Here is a 12,998-nt window from a genome sequence, read left to right on the forward strand (position 1 = left end):
GGTGGATATATTGCTCTGATGAAGAAAAATAAGCGTTTTCTGAAATGGTGGCTGAGCCAGCGTGGTCTGTTGGGTTTTATTTTAATACCTAAAATAGTCGGGTGGGTTCTTGCTCTGCCCAGCTCCAGCCTCGCTGGTGGGAACTGGAGCTGAGGGAGGAGGGAGGGAGAGCCAGGGAGCTGCAGCCTGGCTCCATTTGCTGTGCCACATCCCCAGTTTAATTAACAGCTCCCATCACACCGTGTTCCCTCTCCCTGCTCTCCCCTGACGGTGACAAAAGAAACCCCAACGTGTCGTTCTGTGCCCTGGAACCCACAGAACCCCGTGCCAGGGCTGGGCTGGAGCCTCTTTGTTTTTCTCTGAGTGTGTCTAGAACAAACATTTGAAGAGATTCCCAGTGATAGGATTCAGATTTTGGTTTTTTTCCTCTTTTTTGTCTCAGTATTTACGCTGGTTTTTCGTGATCTGGGCTGGCACAGAGCACACAGCAGAGGCTTTGTAATCCTCAAAGTGCGAGTCCAAAGCTCCTCTCTCTGAAAAGTTGTTCTTCGGGGCTGAGTACATATGGGGACTTCTTGTTTATCCTGGCTTTTCTTTTAATTCTGCGCAGTTCAGCCTTGGAGAGTTAATGGGACAGAAAAAGATTAAAATGCCCCTTTCACGCCGCCTGTCCCGACGCTCTCCCGCCCCGATGTGTGTCAGGAGCCTTAAACAGCCTCACGATCCCCTTAGTCCTCCCAAAGCCTTTGATCATGGTACAATATCTCCTACCTGGCTCTCCTCCAAAAGGTGATAAACCCGGGGTTTGATTTCTAATTGGAGCGACGATAGCGGGAAGGAATCTGTCAGATCTGAGCGTGTCCTTCCACAGCCCTGCCCTGTTATCCCTGTTCTCTGCCCCGTTATCCCTGTGCCCCACAGCCCTGCCCTGTCATCCCTGTTCTCCCCAGCCCTGTCCCGTTATCCCTGTGCTCAGGGTCTGCCACAGGAGGTTGTGGATGCACTCCCCATGGAGCTGGCCCATGGGACTGTGTTCCTCATATGGAACTGGGCTCTTGTCATGGAGCTGGGCTCACCCCATGGAGCTGGCCCATGGAACTGTGTTCCTCACATGGAGCTGGGCTCCCATCATGGAGCTGGGGTCTCCCATGGAGCTGGGCTCCCCCTGTGGAGCTGGCCCATGGAGTTGTGCTCCTCACATGGAACTGGGCCCCCATCATGGAGCTGGGCTCCCCCTGTGGAGCTGGGCTCACCCCATGGAGGTGGCCCATGGAACTGTGTTCCTCACATGGGGCTGGGTCCCCATCACGGAGCTGGGCTCTCCCCCTGGCCCCTGGAGCAGGGCAGGTGCTGGGGGTGACAGACACCTGGAGCAGGTGCCCCATATCCCCCGTGTCCCCCGTGTCCCCCATGTCCCCCGTGTCCTCCATGTCCCCTGCACAGGGACCGCGCGCTGCTGTCACCGCCGGGGCTCTGCTCGTCCCCTGTCCCCCTGCCTGCCCTCTGAGCTGTCCCTTTGTGCCCCACAGGTGCTGACAAGGCTGGGGAGACGCTGAATTCCCGCTGAGCCGGAGCCTCTCCGGCCAGGGCCGAAGGCCTTTGCAGAGGATGAGGATCCTTCCCAGCCCTGGAATGTCTTCGCTGCTCTCCCTGGTGAACGTGCTCTCCGTGCTGCTGATGGACTGCCTGGCTGAGAGTGAGTCCCTCTGCTGTCCCCCTGCTCCTTTTTCCATCCTTCTCCTTTCGTTGTTGAAGAAGTGAAGCTCAATACCTGATAAAGTGTTTCATTTTCCAACATCCTGAACTTTCCACTGTTTCCTTTTGTTCTCAGCCCCACCTTGGAGGGGCACAAGCAGCCTGTGGGTCCTCACAGCCTGCTTTGAGTTTTGAGGCTGCCAAAGGGCTGGAGAGAAGGGAGGGGGCTCCCAGAGCCTTCCCCCACCTCCCCCCAGCCCCATCCCCACCCCTGTTGTCCCCTCCTGCCCCCCAGGATCTGTCAGACCCTGGTCACCGTTGTCGTGTCGCTTTCTGAGATTCCAAACAGCGTTTCAAGAAGGAGAATTATGTTTTTTCTCCTTCCCCTGAGTGAACCAGCTCCAGTTCAACACAGTTTTTTTATCTTCGCTGACTTTCAATTCCTGCTTTAAAAAATGAAAAGGGGAAGGGAGAAAAAAAAAAAAAGTGAAAATCTTCAGCGACTTGAATGTAATGTTCCTTGGACATGAGGGCTGATGGCTTGGGATCAGTGCAGAACAGACTTCTCCAAGCTGATTGAATTATGACTTTTTTTTTTTTTTTTTTTTTTTTTTTTTTTTTTTTTTTTTTTTTTTTTTTTTTTTTTTTTTTTTTTTTTCCTCCCCAGCAAAGCTGCTTGAGGCTGGAGAAAGGCTGCTCTGGTCAGCGTAGCCCTGGACAGATTTAAATGTAATCACTTCGTTATCAGGGTTTATTGTGCTGGCCCAGGGCATTGGGTGGATCTGCCACCTCTCCTTGCTGGGAGATGTTTTTGGAGTGGGGCTTTCCTCCTCTAAGCAGGTGGGATGTGTTTGCCCCAGCCTCCTTCCTGTCTTCTGCCAGGTTCGGCCTTAATCCCTCTTTGCAGAGAAAAAACACTCGTGTGCAGAAAAATAATGTTTTCTTTTATTCCTTTTTTTTTTGTTTCCTAAGCCTGGGGGGTGAGCTGGGCTTGGGGGAGGTGGTTCACTGCAGGGTGAAGTGTTGGCTGTGGGTCAGTCTGAACTGACCAGAGGGTGTCCAGAGGGACAGACCCAGGGGTTTGGTCTGGGCTGGCAGCAGAGTGCAGGGTCTGGCAGGGAAATGCCACCAGCCTTTTGCCCAGGGATGTGTCCAGGGTCCTGCTCTGGTGGTGGAACTGATGCTTTTGTTATTGCAGGGTCCTTATGAGACTCTGGGTGCTGCTCTGTGGGCTCAGGGGGGCTTTGGTGGCTTGTGAGAGTTTGTTGGCACTGGGAATCTTCATTGTGCAGGGGAGTCAGGGGTGGGGAATCAGTCAGTGGGAATCTGGAGTGCAGGGTCTTGTTCTTGACTCTGGTTTTACTGTAACAACGCCTGGTAAAATCACTGAGTTTGCAAAGCAAAGTGCAGCTCTGCAGGATGAGAGGATGGAGGGTCCAGGGGTTCTGCAGCTCTGCAGATTCACCCCAGTGACACCCAGTGAAAACTGGGCTCCACTGGAGTTTTGGGTGTACAGGGGGGCCTGTGCTCAGTGCTGGGAGTGGGCACAGCACAGTCAAAGCCTCTCCAAATCACGGCTCTGTGACCTCAGGCCTCTCGTGGTTTTCCCTGTCCTGGGAAGGAACAAACCTCTTGTCTGTCCCTCGTTCTTTGGGGTGAGGTTTGCTCAGGGATTCCAGCAGAGCTGGGAGATCCCACCTGCTCCCTGACTGCCACAGAGCCCTTTTGGGGCTTTTTTCTTCCCCTTTTTGGGGGAACTGTGCCCTGGGGAGGGGCTGGTGCTGGTCAGACCCACACTGGTGTGTCCTGAGCCCTGCTGAAATCCATCACTGCTCTGCAGCTGCTGGCAGCCAAGTTTCCCTCTCCTGTAGCTCTGCAGTGTCCTTGGATCCTGAACTGGGAGGGTTTGTGCTGGTTTTTCCCTCTGGCTGCTCCCAGCTGTCCGTGCAGGAGCTTTGCAGGTTGCTCAGACAGGGCCTGCTTGTGGTGCAGATGTTGGGCCAGGTGTTGTCTGTCCCTGGAGGCAGCACCTCCCTGCCCTGTGCCCTTGGGATGCTCCTGAGCTGCTGCTCTGGGCTGTTCTCTGTGCCTGGGGAGGGTCACTGGGCAGTGGGTTGATAATTTCTGGCTTTGGAGGGAAACTGAGTGCTGGGAAATCCCAGCCCAGCCCCCAAGCTGGTCCCCAGCGAGCCCTGCAAACAGGGAATAGCTCTGTGCCCCAGCTGCAGGGGCTGTGAGGAGCTGTCACTGCTCTGGCCGTGTCCTCTGCCATCAGATGGCCCCGGGCTCTGTCACATTCCCCTAATCCCTTGGCCAGATTCCACTTGGCCACAGCACTGACCCCATTTCCTGCCCTGATTCCCCCAGGCCCTGCAGCCCCCCAGCCCTCGGAGCTGCTGCCCCTCCTGGGGTGGGAAACCCAGGCTGGAGATGGGAAACCCTTGGGATTTGGGATTTTGGAGGGCATCACCCTCCCAGCTCCACAGGGCATCACCCTCCCAGCTCCCCAGGGAGCAGATCCCAGTGAGCAGAGCCCGGGCTGGGACTTTTCTCCTCTCCCAGAGCAGCTCTGGAGGAGCTGTGCCCTCTGCAATCAAAGGACCATTAAAATACTTCCCTTGTTTCCAGGGCTAATTGATCTCAGCCAGTGATTTAAATCTTTCTGTGGCAGGAGCTTTTCTATTTAAAGGAAAGTGCCATTTAAATTAAAAACCCAAAAGCTCCAGACCACTTTCTGCCTGCTGCTCCTCCTTGGGAAGCCGAGGAGAACAATAATTGAAAGGTGTGACACAGACAATGTTCTTCCTCTTTTCCTTTGGTTGCACACGGACGTTTTTTCTTTGTTTCTCCCATCTGGTCAAAGGCGGCCGCGGAGCTGGAAATTACTAATTCCGTGATTATTTTCAGTGCTGTCAATAAATGGAAAGTATTATCCTTTTTTGGGGGGGGACTGTGCTGTTTGTGTGAGCAGCACGAATTGCTGCAGGAAGTTCAGGGGAGGCCCCTTTGGAGCTGCACAGCCAAATGTGCCCCTTGGAGCAGGGAAAAAAACAGCACAGGCAGATAGTCCAGGGAGGGGAACAGTCCCCAAATTGCTGATGGAGTGGGCACAGCCCCAAACCTCTCTGCTCCCTGTTCACACACCCAGCCCCAGCCACAAAACCTCTGTGGAGAGCACCCAAAACATCTCCTAATGTGAGTGCACAGAACTGGCCTGGCGTGGCTGGGCAGGGGCTGCTCCTGTGCTGATTTTCTGCTTTTGGGCCAAGGGCAGAGCTCAGCTCCCCCTGCCCTCCTCGAGGAGCAACGGGCCTGCTCCGAGTGCTCCTCAGCTGCACATAAAAACCCATTTACTGCATGGAAATGTGGCCGTTTTTTCCTGACTGGAATCAGCAGGCTCGCTGTTTTCAAGTGGATTTTTTTTTTTCCTCATTGATTAAACCTTTGTGTTTTACAATGGCACTTTGCTAATTGGCACTTTGCATCCACGGAGGGCTGGTGCGTGGCTCTCTCCACCCCAGCAAAGATTTAAGGGCAGGGAACATTACCTATTACTCGTGTTTCCTTCCTTTTATAAATCACAGTATAGAGCCCTTTACCAGCACGCTCTGAAGTATTACCATAAATAATTAAATCCAAATTGCAATTGACAAAATAAAAGAATAAAGCCTCCTTTTATGATGCATTACCCTGGCTTTCTTCCCTTTTAATTGCCCTTGCTCCGTCATTAATTTGGAGAATTATGCAGTAATTCATGGGAGGTGCATGGGAGGAGGGGGAATCGAGGTCTGTGAGCATCCCTGGGGCTGGCAGAGGTACCAGGCACGGCGCAAACCGTGTGGGACTCACAGAAAATGTGTGATGGGATGGGAGTGGAGCTGCTCCAGGTCCGTGTTTTGGGGAACTGGTGCCCTGTGAAAGGTGTGAGCCATGAAAGCAGCAAAATTCTAATTTAATTTCTGACTCCATCCTTATATACACTTTGTACAGAAAGGCCAAAGATTGGCCAAAAGGGTCACCACCTTACGAACACCATTGGTGGGCTTGACCATCAATCACATTCCTCCTCCTAGAGAAGAAATATGTGAACACAGAGATAAGTTCTGAGTAAACACACATAGATAAATTCTGAGGATACAATATTGTTTATGTGAAGCAGCGTGGGAAAGCTGCTGCAAAGGTGCAAAAACTCACAGGCAGGAAAATTCAGGGCGACACTTGGCCAAGACAGGCAGCTGTCAGGTAGGAAAATCAAGGAGGAAAATCTTAGGGCTTGATAGGCACGTTCAGTCGATGTCAGTGGGAAGGAAATCTCTCTGTGGGAGGGAAAAGCTGCTCCAGTTTGGGGTGTTTGGGATGGACCCAGAGCTGCCCCAGGGAAGGGAAGGGGAGGGGAGGTGTGGCACTGTGCTGAGCCTGAGCTGTCCAAATATTGGAATAGTCTGCCCGGGGAGGTGGTGGAGTCACCATCCCTGGGTGTGTTTAAAAGGAAACTGGATGTGGCACTCGATGCCATGACATAGTTGAGGTGTCAGGGCTGGGTTGGACTCGATGATCTTGAAGGTCTCTTCCAACCTGCACATTCTGTGATTCTGTGATTCTGTGATGATTCTGTGATTGTGTGATTCTGTGATTCTGTGATTGTGTGATTGTGTCATTCTGTGATTCTGTGACTCTGTCATTCTGTCATTCTGTGATTCTGTCATTCTGTGATGATTCTGTCCCACATCTGGGTCACACACCCTGACTGTCTGTGCACCCCCAGAGGGACAGGGAGCCTGCAGGGGCTGAGGAGGCAGGGAGAGGCTGCAGAAAGGCTTTTCCCCCTTGGTGGGTGGGCTGGAGTGGGGAGCAGAATTGTCATGAATTTGAGGTGGGAGCACAGAGGAGGTTCTGTGGTGGACTGGAGGAGGGTGGAGTGTTTGGAGCTGCACGTTGTCCCTGCAGTGAGTGCAGTGAGAGAGGAGACAACAGCTGGACCCTGCAGAGGCAGAGATCCTGCCCAGACCCACCTGCTGCTCCTGTTCCCTGCCCCAGTTCCCTTCGTGGGCAGGGGACACCTCCCTGTCCTTGGTGCTGCCCTTTCCCTCCGAGCCTCCCCCATCTGCCAGCTGGGATCCTCCTCAGGGTTCTGGGCTGGCTGTTGTCTCACTCAAGGACACTGAATTAAGCTCCTGTGTCACCTTGTTTAAGTGCCTGATTAAATTAAACCTTGCCTGGCTGGATCAAGTGATGTATCTTTTTTTTTATTTCTTTTTTTTTTTCTTAAGATAACTCAAATTGGGAAGTTTGTGTGTTCTGTAGGACCCGGAGAGGAAATAAATCATCTGTTGAAGGAGCTTCCTTGGGGGCAGAGGGGGCTGTCACTTCCCAGGTCCCAGCTGTGCCCCACGCCGCCAGTGCTCGTTAAATTAATCTCTGCTGAGGAGCACCTGGGGACAGCAGCAGCAGCCACGGTGGCTGGGACCCAGCCATGGGTGTCTCCTGCTGGAGGATCTTTTCCCAACCACAGGCTCTTTCTGCTCAGCTCCATTAGATGGTTAAGTTGGGGGAAAAGAGCATCTGTTTGTTGTGTAAACAAGCGGCTTGTGTGAAAACGTCACCTGCGGAGGACTGGGATGGAGGGAAGGTCTGTCTTCATACCTGGGTGCCAAAACTGGGGCTGTTCCTTTGCCAAGAAGCCAAAGACTTCTTTCTTTATGACTTTTCCCCTTGGTTGTCCTTTCCACACCAACAATTCTTGCACTGAAGGATGAGATTTTCCTAAAATCTCTCCCAAGCCCTGGGTCACACCGGCTTCTCTTCTCTCTCTGTGTTGTGTCTTTTCAAGACCAGCTCACTATGACTCTCCTGGGTCACTAAAGGGACTCGGTGAGGGATTCCTCCTCCCTGCTGTGGCCTGGCAAGCCCAGTGTTATTCTTAGAAGGCAAAGCAGAGTGTTTGTCAAGGACGCCCGACCAGAGGAATGTCGTTCCTCCGTGCGTGGGATGGAATCTGGGCTCGAGCTGCCCTGCGAGACACAGTCTCCCAAGAACAGTTTTATTTACTCTCTGCCACTCTTCCCCTCCAGTCAAGGATGTTCTCTTGCAGAATAATTGGTCCCAGTTCCCACCTTAGAGAGCTGTGATGTTCTGTGCGCTGCAGCTGCCTTTAATTTTTTGGGGGGGATTGTTAAAGTTCATGAAAATAGTCACGTTTTACACCATCTGCTGTGTGCAAGGTGGTAACCAGGGTGTGGGCTGCAGGCCAGGGAGCCGGGAGCATCCTCACGCTGTGACTGCACCTCCCCAACCCTCCTTTCCCTTGCCTGGATTTGCTTTTCTCAGCAAGGACTTCTCTTGCCGTGCTGTTGTCTGGTCTGATCAGCCCCGGGTGTGGTTTGGTTACACCAGCCCAGGTTCTCTTTGTACACCCTGTGCAGACACAGGGGTCTGGAACCAGCCTGGGGTGACACCCTGGGCAGACAGGAGGGGTTTGGGATCCAGCCTGGGGTCACACCCTGGGCAGACAAGAGGGGCTTGGAATCACCCTGAGCAGACACAGGAGCTTGGAACCAACCTGGGTTCTTCTCTGCACACCCTGAGCAGACGAGGGCTTTGGATCCAGCCTGGGCTCACACCCTGAGCAGACAAGAGGGGTTTGGAACCAGCCTGGGCTCACACCCTGAGCAGACAGGAGGGCTTTGGATCCAGCCTGGGCTCACACCCTGAGCAGACAAGAGGGGTTTGGAACTAGCTGAGGTTCTCCCCTGCACACCTTGAGCAGAAATGAGGACTTTGGGATCCAGCCCAGGTTCTCCCCTGCACACCCTGAGCAGACATGAGGGCTTGGAACCAGCCTGAGCAGACACAGGAGCTTGGAACCAACCTGGGTTCTCCCCTGCACACCCTGAGCAGAAATGAGGACTTTGGGATCCAGCCTGAGTTCACACCCTGAGCAGACACAAGGGCTTAGAACCAACCTGGATTTTCCTCTGCCCACCCTGAGCAGACACAAGGGTTTGGGATCCAGCCTGAGTTGACCCCTGCACACCCTGAACAGACAGGAGAGCCTGGAACCAACCTGGGTTCACACCCTGAGCAGACACAAGGGCTTAGAACCAGCCTGAGCTCACAACTGAGCAGACAGGAAGGTTTGGATCCAGCCTGGGGTTCCCCCTGCACACCCTGAACAGAAATGAGGACATTTGGAAACCAGCCTGGGGTCCCCCTGCACACAGATTTGGGTCTGGGAGCCTCCAGCCCCGTCCCAGGGCCAGCCCAGAGCAGCAGGAGGGCGCAGCAAACCCAGGCAGTGCCAGGAGAGAACAGTATAAATACATTTTGGATGTCTGAAAGGGGATATTGGGATGAATGATTCAAGGCGTTGACAGGAGGGACTCTGGGCTGACCTGTTTTGCACAGAGAGCCCTGAGCGTGTCCTGGTGCTGCCAGACATGAAACGCTCCACGCCAGCGCAAACCGGCGCTGCTCGTTTCATCCGCGCTCATTTCTGTTTCCTTTTGAGGCCGAGAGGAAAAGCAAAGCTTTAAAGAGGGGATGGAAAAAAAATAAAAAATAAAAAATAAATAGAAGGAGCTGCGGCTGGTTTAGCATTCTACAAAGTTTCTCCGAGTCCTCCAAATCTTTAATTGACTCAGGAGCATAAAATTGAGAAGGGGAGAGAAGGGAAGAGAGCGCGCGAGTGGCGCGAGTGATTTGAATAATTTATTGTCCTTTGAAGTTGTGAGAGAAATTTCAGCTGCCTTGGGGAGTAATTTCTCCCCATTCTGAAAGGGTTTCTCCTTATTTTAAACTCATTCAGAGGATGATAGTTTTGCATTTTCTGCATAATTAATGAGCACAGCTCCCCCCCCCCACTCTCACACAACCTCCAAAGAGTGGTGGGGTGATGAAACTTGGTGGTTTTTTTAATTAATAAAGTCAAATTAATTTGGCTGTGTCCTCATCCTCCCTCACCTCCGTTGGAATCCATGGATTTATTCATAAATCAGTCTGAGAGTGCTGCCAGGAGTGCCAACACTTACAAACCTTTAGCCTGGACTTTGATTTGTTTGGATGAATTTCTGAAAAGATGCTGTGAGGTGGTTTTATTTTTTTTGTCAGTTCAGCTCTTAAAGATCACCTTGAGACTGGCTCCAGTGATCTCCCAGGGAGCCAGGAAGATCCTCCAGCTCTCATTTTCCTTTGTCTGTCTGTCTGTCTGTCTGTCTGGGGAGGATCTGTTTGATACCGAGAGGGTTTGTGTGTTTTTTTCTGGATGAGTTCTGTGATACACCCCTTTCCTTCCAAGATCTGCTAATTGTGATTAATCCCAGTAGCTGAGGCAATGAAAAGGGAGAAAGATCTTTTTCCTGCTGCCTGGAGGGGCTGCAGGACAGCCCCTGGTGAGAAACCATCCCTGGAGAGGTGTCAGACATAAACAGGAACTGTCCTAGTCCAGAAAAACTCACCTTCCCTCTGTCCTACTCACCTTCCTCAGTTACCGCCTTTGACAGAAGAATTTGGGGTGTTGCTGCTGCTTTTCCACCTCTCCATTTCTCTCTCATTCACATCTCTCACTGTTTTCCTGCCTCACTGACTCTCTGGTTGTCCCAAAGCTCTGAATCCATCACATTCCCCTGCTGTCAGTTCTCAGCGCTGTTGTCGAAGCCTCGTGGGTTTTTTTTTTTTGATTCTTTTGTGTTGATGTTCCCACTACAAATCTGAATGATGAGCGGTGTGGTTCAGAGACAGAAATTGTAATGACTCGTGTGGTAGGAGTCGAAGTTCATCACTGTTAGAGGTTGTGCTCATCCATTAGTCGTGGCTTTTTTCTGTCTTGGTTTCTCCTTTTCAAGATCTGCACTCTGGAGCTCCCTCGACGTCCCAGTTTCAATAAGCACTGCAGGCTCATATACACTAATATATATAATATACATATTATATATTATATAATAATATATATAAATTATATATATTATATATTATATTATATTATATTATATATACAATATATATAAATTATATATTATATATTTTTATATTGTATTTAATATATATTATAAATTATATATTTATATAATATAATATTATATGTATATATATGTGTGTGTGTACACATATATATATATATATATATATATAAAATATTATATATAATAATATAGGGTTTAGTCCCAGGTGTTTCAAGCTTGTACATCCAGAATCTCCTTTTGTTCCATGGAAAGTGTGGGCTGAAGTCTCTCACCAGAGGCTGGACAGGAATGGTGAAATGATCTTCTGAAAACACCCCAAATTCTGGGCTCCAGGAATTGCCCCTCACCCCCTTCCTGCAGACCAAGAGCCCCCTCCTCGTGCCTGAAGGAAAGAAGCACAGGGTGGAAGAAATACAGTTTTTATTTACAGAGCAGGAGAGCAGAGCTTTATCAGACATATTTTATTTTCCTTTCATGCCCCAGAGATCCCCCCATGCCCGTGTGAACTGGGCTGGGCTGGGCTGGGCTGTGCCTGCAGGGCTGGGGATGCAGGGCTGGGGATGCAGGGCTGGGGATGCAGGGCTGGGGATGCAGGGCTGGGGATGCAGGGCTGGGCTGGGCTGGGCTGTGCCTGCAGGGCTGGGGATGCAGAGCTGGGGATGCAGGGCTGGGGATGCAGAGCTGGGGATGCAGAGCTGGGGATGCAGGGCTGGGGATGCAGAGCTGGGGATGCAGGGCTGGGGATGCAGGGCTGGGGATGCAGGGCTGGGGATGCAGGGCTGGGGATGCAGGGCTTTTCCTGCAGAGCTGGGGATGCAGGGCTGGGGATGCAGGGATACAGGATTTCCCTGTTGGTGTCACCGGGCAGGGCCTGGAGCTCCTCTCCCCCATCACATCCTCGGGGCAGTTTGTTTTCCCCCTGCTGCTGACTCTGCTGTCACTTTGTGGTGCCACAGGGATGGGATTGTCCCCTGGGAGCTGGGCCTGGGTTCCTCAAGCCTTTGCTTCTCACAGGTTTGTCCCATAGAAAATGTTTGTTCATGTTCTGGTGTCCCCTCTGGTCCTTTAGCGGCTCAAACAGAGCAGTGGAAGTTGAGCAAAGAGCCAAACCCTTTTTAACTGGGTCCTGTCTGGGCAGGTGGGGGGTCAGGCTGCTCCAGGGGGCCAATAGCCCTGACAGGGCTGGAGGAGAGGCTGTCACAGCGATGTGGCAGGGGCAGGAAGAGCTCCCTGCCTCGAGCCTCTGCCTGCAAACAGCCTGGGACTGCTGTCAGTGATGGACCAGGGGCCCTCATTAAGCTGCCAGGAGAGCTCCGTGTGTTTCGGGGTTGTGCCTCGTTATGGGGCTCGTGGACTGATGTGGGATGAGCTGCTGTCACAGCTGATGGGTGGGGGGCACTCGGGTACCCTCAGGGTCCTGCCTGGCCATGGTCCTGCCTGACCCTGGGCTACCTGGAGCCCCCTACCCCACCCTGGGCTGCCTGGAGCCCCCTGTGTGACCCTGGGCTGCCTGGAGCCCCCTGCCCAACCCTGGGCTGCCTGGAGCCCCCTGCCCGACCCTGGGCTGCCCTCCTCCATCCCAGCAGGGCTCATCTCCCCCAGCTCCTGCTGCTTTCTCCTTGTAGTGCTGAAAGATCCTGGCCTGAGGTCCCCCTGCCTTCCCACCAAGTCCCTCCTTGTCCCTCGGGCTGGTGGGGACCACAGAGAGCAGCACTGGGGCCCTGCTGTGCCCCCTGTGATGGGTGAGAGAAGGGAGGTGGGGAAGAAGCTGAGGCCTGAGGAGGATCTTTGTGGAACGGCCACACCACCCCTGTCCCGTCCTTTTGAGCAGTTTCCATCCCAGGTGTGTGTGTGTCACTACCTGTCCCTGTGCACAAACCACAGCTGGAGGAATCTTTTCCTGGGCTGTACCAGGGTGCCAGTCACTGAGGATGGGGCTCATCCTGTTGGCCACAGAGGGAGGTGGATCCTTTCCACGCACAGGGATGTGCAGTGGTGAAATCACAGCTGGAAGAATCTTTTCCAAGGTGCCAGTCACTGGACCCGGGGCTCATCCTCTTTGCCATGGAGGGAGGTGGATCCTTTCCACGCACAGGGACGTGCAGTGGTGGCCTGGAGGGGTCCTGTGGGGACACGGTGACTTCACCCCAGCTGGCTGCTCCCGTGTGATAAGGAACAGCCCCAGCCCTGGAAAGCAGCAGTTTAAATAGACCAGGAGGGAGGATTTATGCCTCCCCTCCAGCAGGCAGCATAACGTGGCTCTTCTCACCTCGGATGTCAGAAATAGGAACAGATTTTTGGTAGCCTCAGTCTCAGTGCTGCAGGTTTGTGCCTCCCTTGCAAAGG

General features: G+C 52.7%; 1 protein-coding gene across 1 annotated transcript in view; it reads left to right on the top strand.

Annotated features, from left to right (window-relative positions):
• The window catches only part of PTPRS (protein tyrosine phosphatase receptor type S), a 114,488-nt gene that overhangs the window by 13,496 nt on the left and 87,994 nt on the right, over positions 1-12,998 (top strand). Inside the window, exon 2 of the mRNA XM_083879766.1 lies at positions 1,530-1,696. Coding sequence (XP_083735892.1) covers positions 1,609-1,696 — 88 coding nt within the window. The 5' untranslated portion in view covers positions 1,530-1,608. The remainder of the gene's footprint in view (positions 1-1,529; positions 1,697-12,998) is intronic.

Source organism: Zosterops lateralis, assembly GCF_965231275.1.
Source record: "Zosterops lateralis genome assembly, chromosome: 29".
Taxonomy (NCBI): domain Eukaryota; kingdom Metazoa; phylum Chordata; class Aves; order Passeriformes; family Zosteropidae; genus Zosterops; species Zosterops lateralis.